Here is a 26496-nt window from a genome sequence, read left to right as displayed (position 1 = left end):
AGCGTCTTATAGCAATTGGAAATAAAGTGCAGGGTGTTCTTTTCAGAGTTACAGAATTTTATAAAATTTACTCATAATATATAAGATGCTCAGAAATTAAAGAAATGTTCAATGTTTTTTTTTTTCTTATTTGGTATTGCTTATATTTGTAAAGTGAACTTAAAATTTGACAATCAAGACTGCATCTTATGACTACTTATGATACATATATGAGCAAAAATTATTAAGACTTTGTTCAAAATTTTAAAACTCTTAACTTATTCTTCCCTCTTAGCTCCAATACACTTGTGCTCACGCTTTTTCCAATCCTCAAAACAGCTGTTAAAGTCAATTTCCGGATTAGCCTTCAATGCGGCCCTGTTTTTCGAATAAATTTAGTGATTTTGGAACAAATCGTACTTTCATTTTTCTTAAGTCCAAATGATCTTTCAAAATGGTTTTCACTGGTCCTTTCGATATTCCAACGATACCAATAAGATCTCTGACCGTTAATAGCGATTTTCAAGCACTGATGCCTTTATTTTATTCACGTGTTGATCATCAGTTGATGCTGACGACCGTCCTGAACGTGGTTCGTCATCAAAGCGTTCTCGATCTCCTTTGAATAATTTGATCTTTGAACGCCTTTTCCTACATTCTGAACGTTTCGGCACCAGAAATTTTATTAGAAAGCCTTACTATTTTTTGCCCACAGTAGTATTGAACACAAAAGCTCATAATTTTGGAGCACAGGCAGATGGTCCGATCTAAAAGATGTGTTGGGAGCTTTGGTTTGGATTATTATCTCTGCCAAATAAAAAAAATGTTCCAAATAAGGACTTAATTTTAATCGATCAGTTTTCAGGCAGATACATATGTGCTGCCGATGACGGATATCGGCTGTTCTAACAAAAAAGCAGCTTCATGGTGAATTAAAAGACTTGTGCAAATTTCTAGATTGATAGCTCAGAAACTGAGGGACTAATTAGTGTATAAAGAGATAGACAGACAGGTGGACATGACTAAAGCGACTCAGCTCGTCATGTGGATCATTTATTTAAAAAATATATAATTAATTTTTTTTCATATATAGGGAATTAAAAGAACATAAGGCCAGATTTGTTAGCTAGAAATTAATGTGGCACTTATTATGAGATTTGTAAGCTCTGTTTACTTTTACCAAATACGAGTACAAGGACTTTATAACTCTGAGCACTCTCACTCACTCACTCCTTCTTTCTACAATTGCAGGTGCTGTGACCCTTTTCCCCTCTAGCACTCAAAGTTTTTCAATAAATTAATATTTTATCACCAGTATCGCAGAGGATTATGTTTGTGATAATTGTATGCATTTTGTTCTGAGAATTATGCTTGTATCAGTGTTTAATTCTATTTACAAATATTAAGATCTAACACAACTCTATCTCCCTCTGCTGTCAGCACTGTCAAGTTAACTTCGTGTAGAATATAGTAAATCACTTAAGCTGTTGTGTACAGATACTATCATTTGCATAACAAATTCAATTATGAAAATATCTTACACAAGCAACTTTTCTAAGCAAATACAAGCAAATACAAAGAGCACACACTACAGACTTTCTTTACCAAAACTTGTATGCAATTTCTCTCCTGAAATTCATCTTTACTTCTTTATCTTTTCATTTCGCTCTTTCTCTCTATTTAATGACTTAATTACCTTTGAGCAAAATTGCACTCACCACAACTTCTATGCGTTTAAACAAATTTAACAAGAAATTAGCAGAATATAAGCAAAATGCAAGCCATAAATTAAATGCACTCAGTTCAGAATAATCTTATGCACACACACAGAGACACACACTGTGCTTTCACTGAAAAGCTAACAAGCAAACCTCAAGCATTCTCAGCTATTATCGGTATAAATTTTCTCTCCTGGTCATTCGCATGACCGCAGCTTGACAGACAAAACCACAGGTGAAGCTATCGCTAGCAATCGTAAATACTTAATCACAATAGAATATTGAGATATGCAGTACTAATCACACATAAGTTATGCAGTTTGTACAAACGCTCAAGTGCAGTCGTTTGTTTGGCAGCAAGTAGATGTGCATTAGGGTGTTCAGTAAGAATTAAAAATCCAGAAAAATGTAGGTTGTAACTAATTTTTATAAAATATACTGAGAAAATATACAAAACTCATATTACAACTGTTCCTGAGGATATAAACAACTAGGCAGTAACGAATGAATTCTTAATTATTGTATAACTGGATCATAATCTGACAATTGACAACTCGTTGGATATCAGCGTATAAAAATATTCAGCTGATGGTATGTGAAAAAGACGAATCGGCAAAATCAAAAAAAAAAATTTGCTTCGTACTAGTTGTAAAGTAGTGAATAACTAGTTGAGTGACTGTTTTATCTCTGTATGCATATGTTTATAAAGCTCTAGTCACCAGAATATTGTAGACTATTACCAGGTACTTGATGCCATATAAGACTGACAAAGATGATTTGAATGCATAATGCTATACATAACCAGACTAATTGTACGGGCATACTTTTTTCTGCCAACTATATGCTATAGTGGCCGGATCGGAACACTTTCTGATGCGACAGACAAACGGACATGATGAAATCGACACTCATCACTCATCATCATTGGTCAAATAAACATCCATTTTATAGCGGGATTATTGTGAAGTAAAAGACATAGATTTTGAAGACTAAATTAAGAGTTTGAAAAGAGAGAAATTATGAAAGTATTACTACTTTTTTCTTACATATAATTCAGACTATTAAAAACAAATAAAGATAAACACAATTTCACAATTATTGTTAAGAATTTCTCTATAAAAAAACGTTTATAAAGTAAACAAAAACAAAGCATAGATAAATTACAATAAATTAACTCTCTTTAAACAACATGTATAAAGTGTTCTCACATCAAATTATTGCTGATTTTCGAACTAAGGTGGCCAGAAATTATAAAAAACTGAAAAGAGTGGGTAAGTATCTAACGCAGTTCATACAATCAAACCTAAAAACATAGTAAAATTTGTAATAAATTAGTAGAGTTTCCTCATTGACTTAAAGTTGACTTTATTGGCTCACCAATATTTTAGAACTTTATTTTTTTAGAATACTTTTAAAAACAAAATTTTGAATATCGGTACTTTTGGCATTGCAAAACCTAAAAAAAAAGCAATAAGCAGCAATTGCCTGAAATTACCCATAACCAAAAACGAAATTATATTTTTGATTATCATTCAGATATCAAACCGGCTTTCCAAAAATTTTTCTCAGAGAGTCAACAAATAAGAGAGAACGATTCATATAGTGAGAGCGATTTAAGTTTCAGTAAGGGTCGACTTAGAAAGCTGCTACCTATAGTATTAACAATACTTTCTAAATTTATTGACGTTTTTTATATTTATATAACATAATATATCAAATATATTTACAATCAATTTCTTCTTCCAAAACTATTATTAACTGTAATAGTATACAACTTCTTTAAACTATGGAAATTAACAAATAAATTATTGAACTCTCTCTTTGTCGACTATCTTATCGAGCTATCAATATGAAAAGTCATTCTGCTTCGCATGACTTGCTTTTTCAATGGTTTGGCAAATAGAATCCGTCTAGTAAAGTAAATAAAAGTAAATTTTATTATCTGACAAACAATAAAACATGCTCCGTTATATATATATTCCATATAATCAAAACATTCAAATGAGAATTCTGTAGTAATGAGAGTTTTGTATGTACTAAGAACAATAAGGTCTATCAAACCGAGTGACTCCTAGCTGCTTATAAATATACGTAGCAAACACAACTTGCATCAGTTGCTTTAATTATTTCTAACAATTAAGTGCTGCGTTTGTTGGCTATAAAAATAATTGATAATATATTGATAAGGTAACTGGAAGCAAAATCTATTAAAAGGTTGCGGTATATACTTGTATATTAGATTATGGAAGTAGTAAAAACGGGTTTAAGTACTACCAAAGAAAATATTAATAGCCAAAAATGTTAAAAAGGGTGACTTGAACAAACTTTTAGTTTTTAGTACAATAAAAACTTAATACGAAAGTGAGATTGTGTCTTGTATATTGAAATACTGGCAATTTTGGAGAATGATCAAGATAACTGGTATAAAATAAGAGATAAGCAAATAAAGAGCGAAACATATTTATTATACCGCTTTAAAGAGAAATATACAAACTCTCTTCTATTTAATTTAAAAATATCAGTTTGTTATAGACTTCGCCTGTGTTTTTTTTTTAAGATAGAGAGTTGTTAGAGTCGTAAAAATTGCTTTCGTTAATAAATATCATAAATATCTGAACGCCACAATACTAAAGTTTAAATTTTTTTTAATTAGATGTCTTATAGAGTGGAACAAGTAAACGACTCCTATGCATTTCTCGGTGAAGGACCCCACTGGGATACTGAAACACAAAACCTCTACTTTGTCGATATTCCCAACTCCACATTGCTGCGTTATGACTACAAAGAGAATAAAACCTACAGAGCTAAGGTAGAGAATGAGAAACAAACTTCCTTTATTATACCAGTCGAAGGTGAGGTTGGCAAATTTGCTGTAGGCTGTAGCTCTCGTGTGGCTATCGTAGCTTGGGATGGTGTGGCGCCAATTGCAAAGGTGGAACGTACTGCATATACATTGCAACAAGGCGACGAAGTTTGTAGACATAAGTTCAATGACGGCAAGGCCGATTTACGTGGTCGCCTCTTTACTGGTACCATCTACGGTGAATTTTCGGAGTCTAACCCACTTGCTGAATTGTATCGATTTGAAAAGGGGCAGCCAATGGCAGTTATAAGGAAGGGAGTAACTCTTTCTAACGGTTTGGCATGGAACGAGAAAACTAACAAATTCTATTATATCGACTCAAAAGATTGTGAAGTTACCGAGTATGATTATGATTTAGAAACAGGCGCGATCAGTGAGTTAATATTCTTTAATGTAATACTATATCCTTGTTATTTACTTAATTTTATTTTTATTATTTTTTTGCTGTAGGTAACCCTAAAGTAGTCTTCAAAAATACCGAACATCTCCCCGATGGCATGACTATTGACACCGAAGGAAATATTTATATCGCCACGTTTACTGGTCATACTGTCTACAAAGTTAATCCCAGGTTAGTCTGAAAGAGATAAGAGACTCATAAAGATAGAGGAGCCCAAAGCAATATCGAGTATGGTACTTCAAATGATCTAAAAGTTTGTAGCAACTAGATACTTCTTCGATTTCTTTATTTAGCATCTTCTAATTTCTTGGATATTTTAGTCACTTATTTCTGATTAAATTTGTCATAGTAGTTAATACATCTCAAGCTATCTGGGTATTGCTGTTAAGATCTTTATGAATCTCGTATTTTACATTACTTTCCTATTATTATCATTCACATCTTTATTGTTTTATCACCCTTTTCATTTAATCTGACTCACATTAGCACTCAAGAAATTTTGCTGGCAATCAAATTGCCAGCCAAGCAGATAACTTCTGTGGCTTTTGGTGGACCAAATTTGGATATTTTATATGTAACATCCTCGTCATATAACGATGAACCTTCTCCAGCTGGATATACATTTAAGGTTACTGGTTTGGGTGCTAAAGGATTTCCAATGAGGAAAGTGAGAATCTAAAACACAAATGTGATATAAAGGACAATGATTCTAACTAGAGTCCATAATATTTGTCGCAATAAATAAGTAAAGTAATAAAATCAATACATTTTTCCTTAATGACGTTATGTGCAAATAAATAACTATAAAGTGAAACTGTCTATCATTTAGAAATATTGTGTTGAGTTGGGTAGATGATGATGAAACAAGACTATGCATATTAGGGTGATTAAAAAAATATATATATATTTTTTTTCGTTTGGTACTCGGAAAAATGGTTCCTAGACACCTCTAAGAAAGCCTCTCCACGCATGAGTTTTTAATTGTAACGGGAAGGTCCACCTACTTACAGTTTTCTATTTTTTTCTTATTATCAGATAGAAAAATTTATACCTCGCTTCCAACTACTTCAAAAAATATCCTGTTCCTTAGATTTTGTAGGAAATTGAATGCCCTAAAAAGGTCTCCTATGATTTTTTCGTAAACCCAACCGTTTAAAAGATATTAATAGTTAATATTTGATTATTTTTGGAAATTTTTTTATTTTTGTATGAATTTTATAACTCAATGAAAATCATTCGTTTTATTTTGAAAAGATATTTTGTGGGTTGATCTCTTCTTTGTAGAAAGAGAAAAGAATAGTCTGGAACATTTTAGATTCAATGACAAATTCACTGTTTTCTTTATTTTTGTAATTTTATTATCGTAATCTCTAAGACATTACCGATGAAATTAACACCGATCTCTAAAAACCTAAATATTAAATTAAAAACCCTTAACACATATGTATGTGTATCTTAAAATTAAATAGCTAACATTTCCCTTCGTAATTTAAATTCGTCTGGATTGCAACGTTCTGGCCATGTTGGAGCATGTCATTATGATCAATTCCCGAACCTCCATTTCCGAACAACCAAACCTTCGTTGAATACAATAAATGGTATCGGACACTTTCTCAAAATCCAATGTTGGTTTCAGCACACGATCCTGCAAATGGAATGTGTGCGATAGCCTGTTGATGGTGTGGGTGGCCAAAGTCTCCTCGTCGAACAACAAAGTCAATAGATTGCGTGTGGCAAGTGCAGCGGAGAACCATTGTATCCGCTCAAAATCATTCTCTTTCACAGTTGTGCCACTTGGTCCAAGTGTTATTTCTCTGGGCGCCTCTTCTTCTATTGCAATTGCTTGCAAATCGTTTTCCGGATTTTGTGGAATTGGCGCTTCTATGCGCTGCTTTTTGTAGTCTTCGACTTCGTCATGACGTTTTAATTCAGGGCTAGCCATGAAGTCATGAATATTTCCTGACATTTTGAGTATATGAATTTGGGAGCTGTTAACACGTTCGAAGATTGTGCGAGTATGAAAATGATATGCAAAGGACCTCGGGTTTTATACCCTTGCGTCAAGTCATCACGTGTAGTTCAGGTAGCTGAGAACAATAACTGTTGTTGTTGTAACTCCTTTAAATTGTTCGACCTTCAAACTACAGTAGAAACAGGTAGTCAATTACTCATTTAACAATAACCCACGATTAAAGACCTTTTTTGTTTCAAAGAAAATTTGGATAATATTTAATAATAGTGAAAAACCTTTAAGTTTTGAATCTTTTTGTCAAAATGATCAAAACAATTAAAGTTAATGAGGAAGTATTATTATTATTCATTGAAAAGGATATTATAATTAAACCTTAACAGTGCAACAAGTATCAGCTTTAGTGGCTAATAAATAATTAAGTAGTAGTTACACCATTCCGTGAGAATTGTAAATAATAAACAGTAGAAAAATGTAGAGTTCAGGCATTGTTTGGACAGTTCTTTGTCTTCGATTAACTATGGAAATACCTTTTAGAGTTTTGGCTTTAGAAATACTATTACACTAGATAATTGAGAATTGCTCTCCATGTCCATATCGTGTAAAAGCGGTTGAACGTGTTTGTTTATAGTCAGCAATTACTTAAATGAACCTAAATAGTCGATTTTTCGTTTTTTTTTTTATTCTAAAAGAGCTTAAGTGTTTGTTGTCACCTACTATTTTATAAACAAATAATTTTGTAAAAAAATAGATGTTGGCCGATTCTCAGACTTATCCGATAAGCACACCAAATTTGACAAAATCGATTCAGCCGTTTCGGATAATTTACGAACGAATACAAGGATAAAGATTTCTATGGAAAATACTATGAGATATTTTTAACAAGGCAACATTTTATTGTTATTTCATTACATGATAAATATACAGCAAACTTTAAGAGGTCAGTAGGGCTACCTGGCCTGTTTTTTGACATTTTTTGAAATTTTTTATTTTACGATAGAACTCCTTTCACATATCATGAGGTATATCGTGGAGTGTATTAACAACTTTTTTCGGAATTTTTTGATGACATTTGTCGGAGAAATGGCTGGGTGAATTAGATGCGTTTTTTCACTGCCCGAGACGATTTCTCATGTTTGGGTCATCTGAAACACAAAAACCAAATTTATTCTTAAAAAGTGCGTGAATGATTATCTTCCCCAATAGAATCATAAAAAAATTAGAATATGAATATGATTGATAAATAAAAAAGTAATTAACGTTTCTTTTTTAATTTTTCCCCATGTTGTTTTACATAAATTTTGTCATAACGTTGTCAATAAATTATAAAAAATTATGAATCTAATAGGGACTATAGCCAGGCGTTTCGTGAACATTAAAAGCAAGTAAGGAAGGGCTAAGTTCGGGTGTCACCGAACATTTTATACTCTCGCATGATAAAGTGATAATAGAGATTTCATTGTGCGTCATTTACATATTTTTTTATTTTGCTGTAAAATTAATTAGAATTAAATTCTGAGAGATTTACCGATATTTTCGGAGAAAAATTAGGTTAGGTTAGGTTAGGCACTGAGTTCGTCGTGTTCGATATAAGGAACCTTGAAAAGTTATATATATATGTATGTGTAAAGTTTTATTCCGCTATCATCATTTGTTCCTAATGAGTATATTATAAAGAGAAGGCATTAGATGGAATTCAAAATAGCGTTATATTGAAAGAAGGCGTGTTTGTGAACCGATTTCACCCATAATTCGTACATGTCATCAGGGTGTTAAGGAAATATTATATACCGAATTTCATTGAAATCGGTGGAGTAGTTCCTGAGATATGGTTTTTGGTCCATAAGTGGGCGACGCCACGCCCATTTTCAATTTTTAATAAAAGCCTAGGTGCAGCTTCCTTCTGCCATTTCTTCCGTAAAATTTAGCGTTTCTGACGTTTTTTGTTAGTCGGTTAACGCACTTTTAGTGATTTTCAACATAACCTTTGTATGGGAGGTGGGTGTGGTTATTATCCGATTTCTTCGATTTTTGAACTGTATATGAAAGTGCCTGAAGGAAACGATTCTGTAGAGTTTGGTTGACATAGCTGAAGTAGTTTCCGAGGTATGTACAAACAACTTTTTAGGGGGCGGGGCCACGCCCTCTTTTCCAAAAAAATTACGTCCAAATATGCCCCTCCTTAATGCGATCCTTTGTGCCAAATTTCACTTTAATATCTTTATTTATGGTTTAGTTATGACATTTTATAAGTTTTCGGTTTCCGCCATTTTGTAGGCGTGGCAGTGAGCCGATTTTGCCCATCTTCGAACTTAACCTTCTTATGGAGCCAAGAAATACGTGTTCCAAGTTTCATTATGATATCTCAATTTTTACTCAAGTTACAGCTTGCACGGACGGACGGACGGACAGCCAGACATCCGGATTTCAACTCTACTCGTCACCCTGATCACTTTGGTATATATAACCCTATATCTGACTCTTTTAGTTTTAGGACTTACAAACAACCGTTATGTGAACAAAACTATAATACTCTCTTTAGCAACTTTGTTGCGAGAGTATAAAAAAATTAGGCAAATCGGTTGAGTAGATCGTCCGGAATGTCCGCCAGTTTAAGAAGTTTGTGTTTGAAAAAAACGCGTTTAAAGTTCGAGCGCTCCGTACGTCGAACGGTATTATTAGTTGTGGGCCTTTTTCGAAACCTTCCAATGATAAAAGTGGGTTTCTACATTAATTCTAAGGGTATAAGGGAATAGAAAATGCAAAACAAAATTTTTTTTTTTAAATATTACCATACTGACCCCTGACTGGTTGCCACCTACTTCCATACTCAAATGTTCTACAGTTATGTTGTAATTTACAGATGTACCACTATTTAAGGGGTTACATGGGTTTACGGGTTTCAAAAAATCTATTTTGTATTGTCTTATTAGATTCTATACCCATTCTTGATCCGAGTAATAGTTTCGGACATACGGCCTTGAGTACTTGTGCGCTAGCTAAGTTAAGTGCGCCATCTTTAAACGCGTTTTTCTCGAAACTGTGTTATAGAAGTCGGTTGGCAAGATTTCTCGAGAACTACTCCACCGATCTTTATGAAATTTTACACAGGTCTTTGACATACAGTTCTTAAAGACTTCAAAACATTTTTTTTTAAAGAAAAAGCCAAAAATTTTTATTTTTTTGTAAAAATGTCTGCCAAAAACCCAATGCTCAATTTTTATCCTGCATCTAAGTTCCAAGGTAAGGTTTTAACTAAAATACGTAATTTTTTCACTTTGGATTGATGATGATTTTTTCCGAGAGATCACTGGAAATGGCGTCAATGGCTGTTGTTACTGTTTTTACCCGAAGAAACCCAGGTAACCCCTTAAACATTACCTTAAATAATGTTTTAATACTAAGCAACCTAAAAACCAATAAAATCAACTAAAATTGAAAACTTCAAAAGACTGACGAAAATTTCAGACACTTTGAAGAAAAGTGTAAAATGTCAAAAAAAAAATAATAATAAGTAAATCCGCCAACTAAATTATAATTCAAAAGAAATACCCAAAGATATAGACGAAAACAAATAGATAACTAACTTTAATTCATTTTATTTTGAAAAGCTATTTTGTGGGATGATCTCTTCTTTGTAGAAAGAGAAAAGAATAGTCTGGAACATTTCAGATTCAATGGCAAATTCAATGTTTTCTTTATTTTTGTAATTTGTAATTTTATTATCGTAATCTCTAAGACATTACCGAAGAAATTAACACCAATCTCTAAAAACCTAAATATTAAATTAAAAACCCTTAATATTTTTACCATTTCAATATTATTCCAATAAATACCACACATATGTATGTGTATCTTAAAATTAAATAGCTAACATTTCCCTACGTAATTTAAATTCGTCTGGATTGCAACGTTCTGGCCATGTTGGAGCATGTCATTATGATCAATTCCCGAACCTCCATTTCCGAACAACCAAACCTTCGTTGAATACAATAAATAGCATCGGACACTTTCTCAAAATCCAATGTTGGTTTCAGCACACGATCCTGCAAATGGAATGTGTGCGATAGCCTGTTGATGGTGTGGGTGGCCAAAGTCTCCTCGTCGAACAACAAAGTCAATAGATTGCGTGTGGCAAGTGCAGCGGAGAACCATTGTATCCGCTCAAAATCATTCTCTTTCACAGTTGTGCCACTTGGTCCAAGTGTTATTTCTCTGGGCGCCTCTTCTTCTATTGCAATTGCTTGCAAATCGTTTTCCGGATTTTGTGGAATTGGCGCTTCTATGCGCTGCTTGTTGGAGTCATTTAAATTCGCTTCGAAATTAGCCATGAAGTCTTGAATATTTCCTGACATTTTCAATATATGTATTTTTGAGCTGTTAACACGTTCGAAGATTGTGCGAGTATGAAAATGATATGCAAAGGACCTCGGGTTTTATACCCTTGCGTCACGTCATCACGTGTAGTTCAGGTAGCTGAGAACAATAACTGTTGTTGTTGTAACTCCTTTAAATTGTTCGACCTTCAAACTACTTTAGAAACAGGTAGTCAGTTACTCATTTAACAATAACCCACGATTAAAGACCTCTTTTGTTTCAAGGATAGTTTGGATAATATTTACAAACCGTTTTCCAGTGAAAAACCTTTCAGTTTTGAGTTTGTTTGTCAAAATCATCAAAACAATTAAAATTAATGAGGAAGTATTATTATTATTCATTGAAAAGGATAATATAAGGTTTAATTATAACAGTACAAAAAGTATCAGCTTTAGTGGCCGATAAATAGTGATGTAGTAGTTCCACCTGCCTCGATAATTATATATATTAAATAATATAACTGCGTAAAAATAGAGTTAAGTCATTGTTTGGATAGTTCCTTGTCTTCCATTAACTATCGAAATATTTTTTGGAGTTTTGACTTTAGAAATACTATGACACTAGATAATTGAGAATTGCTCTCCATGTCCATATCGTGTAAAAGCGGTTGAACGTGTTTGTTTATGGTCAGCAATTACTTAAATGAACCTAAATAGTTCATTGTTCGTTTTTTTATTCTAAACGTGCTTTAGTTAACACAGAAGCAGGTTCTTAAGATTTGTCTTTTATTTTTTATATTCTTAATCTACTTGTACATATATTTAGGAATACACACAGGACATTTCATATCGTCCCTGTGTATATTTTCGAAGTTACACACAAAGTTAAAACCATTTCAAAGTGCTTGGAAGCACAAGGCCAAACTTTAAATGCGTTTTTCTCAAAATACAGTTTTCAAAGTCGGTGACCAACAATACTTCGAAAACGGTTAAACCGTTTAGTCTCAGAAGTTAACACGAGCTTCATCAATATATTTTTTTAGTAATTAAACGAAGATATTTTTCCACTGATAGATACTTTTTTGTATAAACAGCTTGAGGCCGTAATATTTGGTCAAAAATCAATTTTTTTTGAGAAACCGCCATTTTGTCAAAAAAACTTTATTTTGCTTATTTATTTTGGTTTACAAGGTTAACATCTCTTTAGCGAAAGCTGTTGGGTTTTTTAGTTTTAGAGGATTTAGTTCAGATATATAGTGGTCACCGCAAAATCATCTTTTTTGAGAGAAGCCCTCGAAGATCAGCTGTAGTTGCTTTCCAAATAAATATTTTTACTAATGCTAAGTCTTAAAATACAGTTATGTATAGAATTTTTTGCGTCAATAAATTTAAAAGTTTTTTCTCGAAAGTTCGCTTTTTTCGTCCTTCTAACTGTATATGTACAAGGTGCACTCCAAAGTAAACAGGACTTTATGAATCTAGCGCCCCATGGTGGCGCCATCTACATAAATATCGACGGGTGCGTTAGAGCCTGCTGTCCTTGCCGATTGTCCAGTGAGAATTTCATGGCATTTCATAGATTGAAAGTGAAGTTATTGCGTTTTAAGTGTCAGTATGTTTGTGTTAGCGGTGCGAAAATGAGCTTCGAACAAAGAGAATTGGTAAAACTTTTACAGAAACGTTTAAATTGATGAACAAGTTTATGGCGATGATTGTCTATCCCGTAGACACACAAATTGACTGACAACCTCAATCTCATTCATTGAAACAAGTCACCCATAAGTTTTTGTCAGAGAATCAAAGAGAAGAGAGAACGATGCTTAAAAGCGATTTAAGTTTTAGTAAAGGTCGCTAAGAAAGCTCGTCAAACTGTTCAGTTAAATAATTATTAAATTACATACCAACTCACATATATATCTGCAAAAATTTCAGGAAACTAATCCAAACGGTTTATACTGTTAGTCAAAAATAAAGATGCTTAAAATAAGAGACACTTAAGTTATAGTAAGGGTCACTAAAAGAGCTGCTCTTTATATCTCCTGATTTGGAAAATACCAAATGCCTATCATTGTCTCGCAAAGTGCTTTAAGTTTTTATACGTGACGTCCCAAATCGAGCTCAAAACCTTGAGTAGTAGCGGTTTCTACGCCAGTGAAGAAGAGGAAAGTGCTTTAAGGCAAGCCTCAATGGTTTCATTATAAATTTTATTATGTAAAAAATCAGAACCGAAATCGAAAATCACTACAAGATTTAATATGTTCTGTTAATGCTTCGTATAAGAGTCGTAGTATCTTAATTATAAACATTTAATCAATAAACCAAAAAAATTTAGATTAGATTTCTGCAGAACCAATGTTAGTGGCAACTATTAAATCTGTCAAACCGATTGTAGGGAAATAAAATACTCTTAGCTGCTTACAAAACTAATTCAACCTGGATCAGTTGCTTCAATGCTTTCCGACAATTTATAGTGCAGGCGCCAAAGGAACTTGAGTATGCAAAATATGAGGACCGGCAACTATGCTCAAATTTTTTTACCTGAGATCCCAAACAACAAAAAAACACATGTTGCCGGCAGCTGTGCTGGTCCATTTCTCTTTGCCCCACCCCCCTCTCTTCACTATGCGCATCGATGTGTAATAGCCCTTGTAATAGTCAGTAGCAACTAATTGTTAGAGCTTAACTGTTCATATTGTTGTATCTAAGCAAAATTATTGATGTTTTCTTTTATTCAAGTTCAAAAACGTGGACAATGTCACTAGAAATGATAAATGTAAAGAAGCGAAGACTAAACGAAGTATCTTGTTTGTTTTGTGATAAAACGGATAATTTAGTTGAGAAACCGAAACCACAATCGTTCATCAGCATTCAAAATGCAGCAAATCGGAGAAAAGATGACATTAGTGAGAAAATAAAAAATAATACAGACTTTCCTGAACACAATTGTTCATGGTATCGAACTTGTATGGCAACTTAGATTAGTGAAGAAAAAATAAGGCGTCGAGAAGTGGCATTGCATAAGTAGGAGAATGTCTCTATTTCCACCTCTTCTGCAGTAGAAGCAAGTGTTTTTGGTACTGAATCTGTCCGTAAGTCATCAAGAGCTTCTTTAAAATTTGACAAAGAAAAATATTCTTTAATCTGCGGTAAAGGAACAAAAAATAAAAACATACAAGTACCAGAAGATTGCGAGTTATATATTTATGGAGGATTTGATGATCCAAAAAAAGTTTTAAATTACAAGACTCTTCGTTTTTTGAAGTACCTGACTTATATTCAAACCATTTAGAAGCCGATTCAAGGCTGTTTTCTCACATGTTCCACGCAGTAAAATTCCAATCTGCCCATATCATAATCCTTAGCGTTGATACAGATGTTTTTATCTTGGGAATTTATTTTTGGAATAAATTAGCACGCCTATGTTGTTTAAGTCTGTGGTTCGACGGTTCATACAAGAATAAATACATTTCAGAATGTCATTTGGCTGCTGAATCCCTTGGCGAAAACATTTATTTTGCCAGCATTACACTCTCTAACTGGTTGCGATTCGACTAGCAGATTAGCTTCAAAAAAAAAGGTCTAAAAGCTGCATCGTTAGATTTTGTACAAAAAGCACTAAGGCATTTAGGGAATCCATACCTAAGTGTCGAACAGTTAACAGAAGTAGAAACTATTTGCACATATCTTTTCTCATTTAAATTAACTGCTGATCAACTTCGGTATAAATTAATTTCCCAAAATATCGGCTTCGGATTAAATTTATCAAGAGTAATTTGTACATCAGATGCTCTACATTTACACTTGTTAAGAGCGTCAGCACAAACATATGTATGGATAAATGCTGATCAAACACTACTAGAGCCTATTGATTACACTTTATTAGGCTATGAAAAAAGATATGATAAATTGTAAACACGGCAACTGACGAAACCACCATTGCCCGAATTGTTGATTCAGCCTTGTAAATGCACATCGAAATGTCAAACCCAGGCTTGTTCTTGCAAAAAATCACAACTTAGCTGTATTTTGTTATGCAAATGCATTAATAATGGCTGTCAAAACAAAAAAGATTGTTAATTCACCTTTTTTAAATTTATGTAAAAATTTGTTTTTTTGTAATAAATTTTTTTTCCAACAATTCTTCTTTTATTTTTAATTCTTTTCTTTTTTTATTCCTATTGAGTAGAAATACTTAAAAAGGGTGCCTGTACGATTTTCAATGACACTCACTGTAAGTATCTTTAATCATAAAAAACAATTGGATATATTCAATAAAAAAACAATTAAAATTGTAAAGCATTTTGCAAATTGGACCAATAATTCTCCCGGCAACATTCAGAATCATAATCTGCAAGCTTTTCTTTGTTCAAAACTATTTATAGAATGCGGTCCTCTTATTTTGCACACTCAACTCCACTCAGCTCCCGGTCTATTATTGGTTTATTTGTAAAATAAAAAATAATATTGATAAGGTAAGTGAAAGTGAAATCTAATAAAATATTGCTGTACATTAGGTTGTGGAAGGTGATTAATAAAAAGGGTTTCAAGCACTACCAATTATATTTATATTTTTTTTTGCGACAGAGCTGATTGACAAATAATATTTGAAAAAGGTGACATTGTCATCCCATAAAAAAGACAAACACAACAAAAACGTTAACTTTGGTTGCACCGAAGCTATAATACCCTTCACAAATACAAGTATTCCTCATAATACTTTGACCGGACATTTGGTATAGCAGCTATATGCTACAGGGACTCGATCAATAACGTTTGCGAGGAAGAATATTTCGTCAAATGAAACTATTTCCATACAAGCATTTTATTGGGATCGTTCGGATTGTATAGTAGTGGTCGTGTGGTTATCGTGGCTTGGGATGGTGTGGTGCCAATTGCAAAAGTGGAACGTACTGCCTATACATTGCAGCAACATAATATTTGTAATTAATAACTTTAAAGTGAAACTGTCTATCATTTAGAAATATTGTGTTGAGTTGGGTAGATGATGATGAAACAAGACTATGCATATTATGGTGATTCAAAAAAAAAAAAATATTTTTTTTTCATTTGGTACTCGGAAAAATAGGTTCCTAGACACCTCTAAGAAAGCCTCTCCACGCATGAGTTCTTAATTGTAACGGGAAGGCCCTCCTACTTACAGTTTTCTATTTTTTTCTTATTATCAGATAGAAAAATGTATACCTCACTTCCAACTACCTCAAAAAATATCCTGTTCCTTAGATTTTGTAGGAAATTGAATGCCCTAAAAAAGGTCGCCTATGATTTTTTCGTAAACCCATCCGTTTAAAAGATATTAATAGTTAATGTTCGATTATTTTTGGAAATTTTTTTTTATGTTTTTATGAATTTTATAACTCATTTATAAGAAATTGAAAAGCTATTTTGTGGGATGATCTCTTCTTTGTAGAAAGAGAAAAGAATAGTCTGGAACATTTCAGATTCAATGACAAATTCAATGTTTTCTTTATAATTTTATTATTGTAATCTCAATGACATTACCGCAGAAATTAAAACCAATCTCTAAAAACCTAAATATTACATTAAAAACCCTTAATATTTGTAACATTTCAATATTATTCCATTAAATACCACACATATGTATGTATATCTTAAAATTAAACAGCTAACATTTCCCTACGTAATTTAAATTCGTCTGGATTGCAATGTTCTGGCCATGTTGGAGCATGTCATTATGATCAATTCCCGAACCTCCATTTCCGAACAACCAAACCTTCGTTGAATACAATAAATGGTATCGGACACTTTCTCAAAATCCAATGTTGGTTTCAGCACACGATCCTGCAAATGGAATGTGTGCGATAGCCTGTTGATGGTGTGGGTGGCCAAAGTCCCCTCGTCGAACAACAAAGTCAATAGATTGCGTGTGGCAAGTGCAGCGGAGAACCATTGTATCCGGTCAAAATCATTCTCTTTCACAGTTGTGCCACTTGGTCCAAGTGTTATTTCTCTGGGCGCCTCTTCTTCTACTGCAATTGCTTGCAAATCGTTTTCCGGATTTTGTGGAATTGGCGCTTCTATGCGCTGCTTTTTGTGGTCTTCGACTTCGTTATGACGTTTTAATTCGGGGCTAGCCATGAAGTCATAAATATTTCCTGACATTTTGAGTATATGAATTTGGGAGCTGTTAACACGTTCGAAGATTGTGCGAGTATGAAAATGATATGCAAAGGACCTCGGGTTTTATACCCTTGTGTCACTTCATCATGTGTAGTTCAGGTAGCTGAGAACAACAACTGTTGTTGTTGTAACTCCTTTAAATTGTTCGACCTTCAAACTACTTTAGAAACAGGTAGTCAATTACTCATTTAACAATAACCCACGATTAAAGACCTTTTTTGTTTCAAAGAAAATTTGGATAATATATATTTAGATACCGTTTTCCAGTGAAAAACCTTTCAGTTTTAAATTTTTTTTTTGTCAAAATCATCAAAACAATTAAAATTAATGAAGAAGTATTATTATTATTCATTGAAAAGGATAATATAAAGTTTAATTATAACAGTACAAAAAGTATCAGCTTTAGTGGCCAATAAATAATGGTGTAGTAGTTACACCATGCCGTGAGAATTGTAAATAATAAACTGTAGAAAAATGTAGAGTTAAGGCATTGTTTGGACAGTTCTTTGTCTTCGATTAATTATGGAAATATTTTTTAGAGTTTTGACTTTAGAAATACTATTACACTAGATAATTGAGAATTGCTCTCCATGTCCATATCGTGTAAAAGCGGTTGAACGTGTTTGTTTATAGTCAGCAATTACTTAAATGAATCTAAATAGTCGATTTTTCGTTTTTTTTTTTATTCTAAAAGAGCTTTAAGTATCAGAGCTTTAAGTGTTTGTTATCACCTACTATTTTATAAATAAATAATTATGGAAAAAAAAAGTATACACAATATTATAAACAAATAATTTTGTAAAAAAAAAATGTTTGGTGCCACCTTTACTAAATATTAGGGATATGAAAATTGGATGTTGGCCGATTCTCAGACTTATCCGATAAGCACACCAAATTTGACAAAATCGATTCAGCCGTTTCGGATAATTTATTGTCTATGAACGAATACAAGGATAAAGATTTCTATGGAAAATACTACGAAATATTTTTAACAAGGCAACATTTTATTGTTATTTCATTACATGATAAATATACAGCAAACTTTAAGAGGTCAGTAGGGTTATCTGGCCTGTTTTTTGACATTTTTTGAAAATTTTTATTTATTTTTATTTTTATAGAACTCCTTTCACATATCATGAGGTATATCGTGGAGTGTAGGCTGGGTGAATTAGATGCGTTTTTTCACTGCCCGACACGATTTCTCATGTTTGGATCATCTGAAACACAAAAACCAAATTTATTCTTAAAAAGTGCGTGAATGATTATCTTCCCCAATAGAATCATAAAAAAATTAGAATATGAATATGATTGATAAATAAAAAAGTAATTAACGTTTCTTTTTTAATTTTTCCCCATGTTCTTTTACATAAATTTTGTCATAACGTTGTCAATAAATTATAAAAAATTATGAATCTAATAGGGACTATAGCCAGGCGTTTCGTGAACATTAAAAAAAAAATTAGGCAAATCGGTTGAGTAGTTCGTCCGGAATGTCCGCCAGTTTAAAAAGTATGTCTTTGAAAAAAACGCGTTTAAAGTTCGAGCGCTCCGAACATGGTTACATGGGTTTACGGGTTTCAAAAAATCTATTTTGTATTGTCTTATTAGATTCTATACCCATTCTTGATCCGAGTAATAGTTTCGGAGATACGGCCTTGAGTACTTTTGCGCTAGCTATGTTAAGTACGCCGTCTTTAAACGCGTTTTTCTCGAAACTGTGTTATAGAAGTCGGTTGGCAAGATTTCTCGAGAACTACTCCACCGATCTTTTTGAAATTTTGCACAGGTCTTTGACATACAGTTCTTAAAGACTTGTAAACATTTTTTTTTAAGAAAAAGGCAAAAATTTTTATTTTTTTTGTAAAAATGTCTGCCAAAAACCCAATGCTCAATTTTTATCCTGCATCTAAGTTCCAAGGTAAGGTTTTAACTAAAATACTTAATTTTTTCACTTTGGATTGATGATGATTTTTTCCGAGAGATCACTGGAAATGGCGCCAATGGCCGAGTTTAAAATATTTGTTTTTTCAAATTTCAGAATTATAAAAGCAAAAAATTCTATTAAAACATGTGAGAAAAAATTCCTTTAATTTCCTGTTTTTTACCCAAAGAAACCCGAATAACCCCTTAAACATTACCTAAAATAATAATGACATAGACGAAAACAGATAGATAACTAACTTTAATTCGTTTTATTTTGAAAAGCTATTTTTTGGGATGATCTCTTCTTTGTAGAAAGAGAAAAGAATAGTCTGGAACATTTCAGATTCAATGATAATTTTATTATTGTAATCTCTAAGTCATTACCGCAGAAGTTAACAAAGATCTCTAAAAACCTAAATATTAAATTAAAAACCCTTAATATTTATAACATTTCAATATTATTCCAATAAATACCACACATATGTATGTATATCTTAAAATTAAACAGCTAACATTTCCCTACGTAATTTAAATTCGTCTGGATTGCAACGTTCTGGCCATGTTGGAGCATGTCATTATGATCAATTCCCGAACCTCCATTTCCGAACAACCAAACCTTCGTTGAATACAATAAATGGCATCAGACACTTTCTCAAAATCCAATGTTGGTTTCAGCACACGATCCTGCAAATGGAATGTGTGCGATAGCCTGTTGATGGTGTGGGTGGCCAAAGTCTCCTCGTCGAACAACAAAGTCAATAGATTGCGTGTGGCAAGTGCAGCGGAGAACCATCGTATCCGCTCAAAATCATTCTCTTTCACAGTTGTGCCACTTGGTCCAAGTGTTATTTCTCTGGGCGCCTCTTCTTCTATTGCAATTGCTTGCAAATCGTTTTCCGGATTTTGTGGAATTGGCGCTTCTAGGCGCTGCTTTTTGTAGTCTTCGACTTCGTTACGACGTTTTAATTCGGGGCTAGCCATGAAGTCATAAATATTTCCTGACATTTTCAGTATCTGTATTTGGGAGCTGTTAACACGTTCGAAGATTGTGCGAGTATGAAATTGATATGCAAAGGACCTCGGGTTTTATACCCTTGCGTCACGTCATCACGTGTAGTTCAGGTAGCTGAGAACAACAACTGTTGTTGTTGTAACTCCTTTAAATTGTTCGACCTTCAAACTACTTTGAAACAGGTAGTCAATTTCTCATTCAACAATAACCCACGATTAAAGACCTTTTTTTCAAGGAAAGTTTTGAGTTTGTTTGTCAAAATCATCAAAACAATTAAAATTAATGAGGAAGTATTATTATTATTCATTGAAAAGGATAATATAATTAAACCTTAACAATACAAAAAGTATCAGCTTTAGTGGCTAATAAATAATGATGTAGTAGTTACACCATATCCTGAGAATTGTAAATAATAAACTGTAGAAAAATGTAGAGTTAAGTCATTGTTTGGACAGTTCTTTGTCTTCGATTAACTATGGAAATATCTTTTGGAGTTTTGACTTTAGAAATACTATTCCATTAGATAATTGATAATTGCTCTCCATGTCCATATCGTGTAAAAGCGGAGTTATATAGTACTTTTAGAATTAAAAAAAAATAGGTTTTTCTTTTTTTTCCTGTACTTGTACATATATTTAAGAATACACACAGAACATTTTACACCGTTCATATATTTTCGAAGTTACACACAAAATTTAAAACCGTTTCAAAGTGCTTAAAACTACAAGGCCATTAATCGGTGACCAACATTACTTCGAAAAAGGTTAAACCGTTTAGTCATAAAAGTTAACACAAGCTTCATAAATATATTCTTTAGTATTTAGAGATGTTTTTCCACCGATAGATACTTCTTTTGTATAAAGAGTTTAAAAGTTTTTAGGAATTTTTGGTCAAAAATAAAAATTTTTTGAGAAACCGCCATTTTGTCAAAAAAAATTTTATTTTGCTTATTTCTTTTAGTTTACAAGGCTTAACATCTTTTTAACGAAAGCTGTTGGGTTTTTTAGTTTCAGAGGATTTAGTTCAGATATATAGTGGTCACCGCAAAAGGTCGTTTTTGAGAGAAGCTCTCGCAGATCAACTATAGTTTCTTTCCAAATAAATATTTGTACTAATACCAAGTCTCAAAATATAGTTAAAAGATACCACAATATGTGTACAAATTTTTTGATTAATAAACTTAAAAGTTTTCTCAGAAAAAAATCTGGAAAACTCGCTTTTTTCGGCCTTATAGCTATGTATACAGGGTGGGCCATATAAAATTTCAAATTTAAAAAGTCAATAAAAAAAAACGGCTTTATATTTTTCAAACGTCTAACATTTATTTAAAAGGTTGTTTTATGAAATTGATTTGTGGAGAACAACCACCACGGCTGAGTTTACAGTAGCTTATTTGATCCACCCAATTTTGGAGTACTTTCTCGGTGGTACTTTAGATCTAGAATTGTTTCTGGATGGCTGGCGTAACATTTATCTTTAACAGCTCCCCACAAAAAATAGTCCAACGGAATTAAATCGCAGCTTCTGGGAGGCCAATTCACATCACCTCTTTTGCTGATTATGCGATTTTCGAAGATAGGGCGTAAAAGATTGAGTGTAGCGTTAGCTGTGTGGCATGTAGCGCCGTCCTGCTGGAACCAAATGTTGTCCAAGTCTTTCTCTTCAATTTGCTTGAAAAAAAATTCGGTTAACATAGCGCGATATCGCTCACCAATGATGGTTACGGGGGTTCCTTCTTCATTTTCGAAGAAAAATGGGCCGATGATTTCACAAGACCAAAATCCGCACCATACAGTGATTCGTGCTGGGTGCATTGGCTTCACGACGATTACGTGCGGGTTTTTTGTGCCCCAAATGCTTGTTAATGTAACCATCGAGGTGGAAATGAGCCTTGTCCGAAGAGATGATTTTTCGGTAAAATTGACCATTCTCGGTCAAACGATCTTCTGCCCAATCTGCGAACTGTAGACGGCTCGGGTGGTCAAGTGGCTTCAGCTGTTGCACCAATTGAACTTTATACGGCTTCATAGCGAGGTCTTTTTTTCAAAATTCGTCGCAAAGTTGTTCTCGGAATGTTTAATTCTTGCGATCGACGGCGAGTTGAGGTGAATGAATTCTCACTAACATTTTCGGCCACAGTCGCAATATTTTCGGTTGAACGCGCGGGAAATTTACGTTGACGTTTTGGTTTATCCACCAACGACCACCAATTTTTTACGTTGACGTTTTGGTTTATCCACCAACGACCACCAATTTTTGAATCCAGCGCTCCCTGATGGCGCCATCTATATGTCGACTGGTGCGTTAGAATATGCTATCTTTATCGATTGTCCAGTTATTGCGTTTTAAGTATCAGTATGTTTGTGTTATCGATGCAAACATGAGCTTTTAACAAAGAACCAACATTAAATTTTGTTTTAAAATTGTTAAAACTTTCAATTTATGAAAAAACAAAACACGTTTCAATTCCGTGAAATCATCAAAAATCAGCCGAAATCATCATTGAAATTCATAGAAATGAAATTGAACAAAAAACGTCCAAAACCTCGATTTATCGCATTTTGACGGAAGAATTGATCTTACGAAAGATGTGTGCACGGGTTGTTTCCTGCTGTTTACAGTGAAATACACCTTGTATAACCCCTTTATTATAGAAATAGTCACCGTACTGTTTAAATCACATTAATTTAATAAATAGATATACGAGTAAGTAAAACTTCAAACAATAGTCCGTTTTATATTGAAGACTTAGAAAACAGACAAATTAAAGTTGTGCTTCACAAAAAAAGCCTTTTAATTTGCTCCGTAAATCATGCAACTGTTTATTCGAATTTGTGGTAATGGTACTCGCAGCAATAAGAGGTCCATTGAGTATACCAACACCATTAGTTTTTCTCAGAGAATCGAGGAGAAGAGAGAACGATGCATTAAAGCGTTTTAAGTTTTATTAAGAGTCACTAAGAAAGCTTGTCACACTGATCATTTAAATAATTATTAATTTACATACCTACTCATTTATACATACATACATATACTCGTATACGCAATTTCATTCAAATTTCGAACAGCTAATCGAAACGAATTTTACCATGACTCAAAGAGAAAGATGCATAGAATAAGAGCAATTTAAGTTTTATTAGGAGTCGACTAAGAGAACTGTTCCTAATAATTTCAACATAATTTTCTAAATTTATTGACTTTTAATCTATGGTATTTTGTATAATGCAGAGATATTTAGAATATTTTTTTTTCAAAAAGATTTTGTATTAGCAAGATATACAATTTAATAAAAACAGGTTTAAAAATATATACTTGAACTATCTCTATTTTAATATGTCTGTATATCTGATTCAAATGAGTTGTTTATTCGATTTGCCAAGCTCCGTGGCTGGCCTCAAAGCAAATGTCTAATATTGTATCGCAGTGTGCTTTAAAGAAAGCCTCAATTTTTTATTGTAATCATTAAATAAAAAATCAGAACAGAAATCGAAAATTAAATATGTTCTGTTTATGTTTAGAATAAGAAACATAATATCTTTATTGAAAACATTTAGTTGATAATTCTGCAGAACCGTATCTAAGTGGCAACAAATAAGTCAATCAAACCGAGAGTAGGGTACTAAAAGACTCATAGCTGCATATAAATAGACACAGCTAATTCACTCTGGATTAGTTGCTTCAATGCTTTCCGACAATTAAGTCGTTTGTTTGTAGACTATAAAATAATATTGATAAGGTAAGTGAAAGCGAAATCTAATAAAATATTCCGGTACATTAGATTGTGGAAGGCGATTAATAAAAACGGTTTCAAGTACTACCAAATTATATTTACATATTTTTTTTTGCGACAGAGAATGGTGAATGCCAAAAAATTTTTGATGAGTGACCGTAAAAAAAGTAAACACAATAAAAAACGTTAGCTTTGGTTGCACCGAAGCTATAATACCATTTACAAATACAAACGATTTTTTAAGAGACTTCGATCGGTCATTTTGTGTAGCAGCTATATGCTATAGGGACTCGATCTGAAAAAGTTCTTCGAAGATTGCATCACGTTTGCCAACTTTGATGAGCATATCTCGTCTAATGAAACTGTTATCCACTTTATTCCGATATCAACCGTTATGACAAATGAGCAGCTTCTTGGCGAGCAGAAGACGAGATCAGATCGATAACCTAAAAACTGAGGGGCTAGTTCGCATACGAACTACATATAAACAGACGAACGAACAACGCTAAATCGACTTCGGCGCAAGCTTAATATAACCTGTTCAGGGTATAATGCATATACAAGTTAGATACGCGCGCATAGCAGAGATAGATCCGTAGATAAGCAAATAAAGAGCGAAAAGCAAACGGTCATATTGAGTAAAATAAATATACATACCCTCTTATATTACTTAAACCAGATCACTTTTTTATGGCTTTTGCATGCAATCTCTTTGGAAGAGAGAGAAGAATTAAAATCGTAAAATCTGCTTTCATTAATAAATAATAATAAATATAAATATACTAAATATCTAAATCGCACAATAATGAATTTAATACTTTTCTTAATTAGATGTCTCACAAAGTGGAACAACTACCCGACTCCTATGCATATCTCGGTGAAGGACCGCATTGGGATATTGAAACACAAAGTCTTTACTTTGTCGATATTAAAGGTGGCAAATTGCTACGCTATGATTACAAGGAGAATAAAACCTACGGCGCTAAGGTAGAGAATGAGGAACACACTTCCTTCGTTATACCAGTCCAAGGCGAGATTGGCAAGTTTGCTGTAGGTTGTGGATGTCGTGTGGTTATCGTGGCTTGGGATGGTGCGGCACCTGTTGCGAAAGTGGAACGTATTGCTTATACCCTGCAACAAGGCGACGAAGTGTGTAAACATCGTTTTAACGATGGTAAAGCCGATCCACGTGGTCGCCTCTTAGTTGGTAGCATGTACCTTGAACATAATGTGAAAAAACCATTTGGTGAATTGTATCGACTTGAAAAGGGTCAGCCAATGGCAGTTGTAAGGTCTGGATTAACTATTTCTAATGGTTTGACATGGAACGAGAGAACTAATAAATTCTATTTTATCGACTCATATGACCACGAAGTTACCGAGTATGATTATGATTTGGATACGGGTGTGACCAGTGAGTTATAAAGTGACGAATTTCATATTCTTATTTATTTAATTTTATTTTTATACTTTATACTTTAGGTAACCCTAAAGTAGTTTTCAAGCATGCCGAACATATGCCCGATGGCATGACTATTGATACGGAGGGAAATATTTATGTTGCCACGTTTAACGGTCATACGGTTTATAAAATTAATCCCAGGTTAGTAAAATAAGCTAAGAGACCCATAAAGATAGGGTAACACAGTCAATATTGAGTGTTTTGAAATGATTGTCAACATAATTTAAAACAGCCAAATATTGTTTTGTTAATTTTCAGTAATATTTTCAATTTTCTTTAACATTTATTCCGATTTATGAATAAATATGTCATGGTAGTTCATATATATTATAAGCTATATGGTTATTGGTGTTAAGATCTTTATGAGTCTCGTATTTTATATTATTTTCCTAATATTATCACTAACACTTTTATTGTTTTACCATCCTCTTCATTTATTCTGACTCACATCAGCACTCAAGAAGTTTTGCTGGCAATTAAATTACCCACCAAGCAGATAACTTCCGTGGCTTTTGGTGGACCAAATTTGGATATTTTATATGTTACTACCGCGGAGTATGTCGATCAACCTGCTCCAGCTGGATTTACATTTAAGGTTACTGGTTTGGGTGCTAAAGGATTACCAATGAGGAAAGTAACAATTTAAAGAATAGGATGATGATGTACAAGATGTGTTCAAAATGGAACGGGAATTTTTTTATGAGAAAATTATTTATAGATTCAGCAACATTAATGTTGTCGTATTCAAAATAGTCCTAACTAAAATAAAAAACTTTTAAGTAAAATTGTCTATAATTTACCGGGTGATAAAATTTTTTCAATATCCTTTTTGTGACCGATCACGCGTGAGTCGTATGAAGCTCTCAAGATATTTTTGTTAAATATTGTTTAGTATTTCATTATGGAAAGACTTACGCCTGAATAACCTTTACAAATTGTTCAAATTTATTAGGCAAATCCTCATT

At 33.1% G+C, this 26496-nt stretch overlaps 3 protein-coding genes across 15 annotated transcripts in view; 1 reads left to right on the top strand and 2 right to left on the bottom strand.

Annotated features, from left to right (window-relative positions):
- The window catches only part of LOC105230008 (kazrin), a 268925-nt gene that overhangs the window by 54888 nt on the left and 187541 nt on the right, over nucleotides 1-26496 (bottom strand). The gene's annotated exons all lie outside the window — the stretch shown is intronic.
- LOC105230009 (regucalcin) lies at nucleotides 3815-26316 on the top strand. Of its 5 annotated transcripts, none has more exons than XM_049450752.1 (4): nucleotides 3815-3884; nucleotides 4351-4933; nucleotides 5011-5131; nucleotides 5447-5740. In XM_049450752.1, the coding sequence occupies exons 2-4, from the start codon at nucleotides 4351-4353 to the stop codon at nucleotides 5637-5639; spliced, it is 897 nt and encodes a 298-aa protein (XP_049306709.1). In that variant the 5' UTR covers nucleotides 3815-3884; the 3' UTR covers nucleotides 5640-5740. The 5 variants fall into 5 exon arrangements, with proteins under 5 accessions (XP_049306709.1, XP_049306710.1, XP_049306707.1 ...); XM_049450753.1 differs by having other exon boundaries at nucleotides 3876-3917; XM_049450750.1 differs by lacking the exons at nucleotides 3815-3884; nucleotides 5011-5131; nucleotides 5447-5740 and adding exons at nucleotides 25105-25483; nucleotides 25552-25672; nucleotides 25985-26316 and having other exon boundaries at nucleotides 4351-4554.
- LOC125777011 (protein insensitive-like) lies at nucleotides 19685-20506 on the bottom strand. Its single transcript, XM_049450758.1, has one exon. The coding sequence runs from the start codon at nucleotides 20330-20332 to the stop codon at nucleotides 19856-19858; it is 477 nt and encodes a 158-aa protein (XP_049306715.1). The 5' UTR covers nucleotides 20333-20506; the 3' UTR covers nucleotides 19685-19855.

Source organism: Bactrocera dorsalis, chromosome 3 (assembly GCF_023373825.1).
Source record: "Bactrocera dorsalis isolate Fly_Bdor chromosome 3, ASM2337382v1, whole genome shotgun sequence".
NCBI classification, from domain to species: domain Eukaryota; kingdom Metazoa; phylum Arthropoda; class Insecta; order Diptera; family Tephritidae; genus Bactrocera; species Bactrocera dorsalis.
This window is presented reverse-complemented; position numbering and strand designations above follow the sequence as displayed.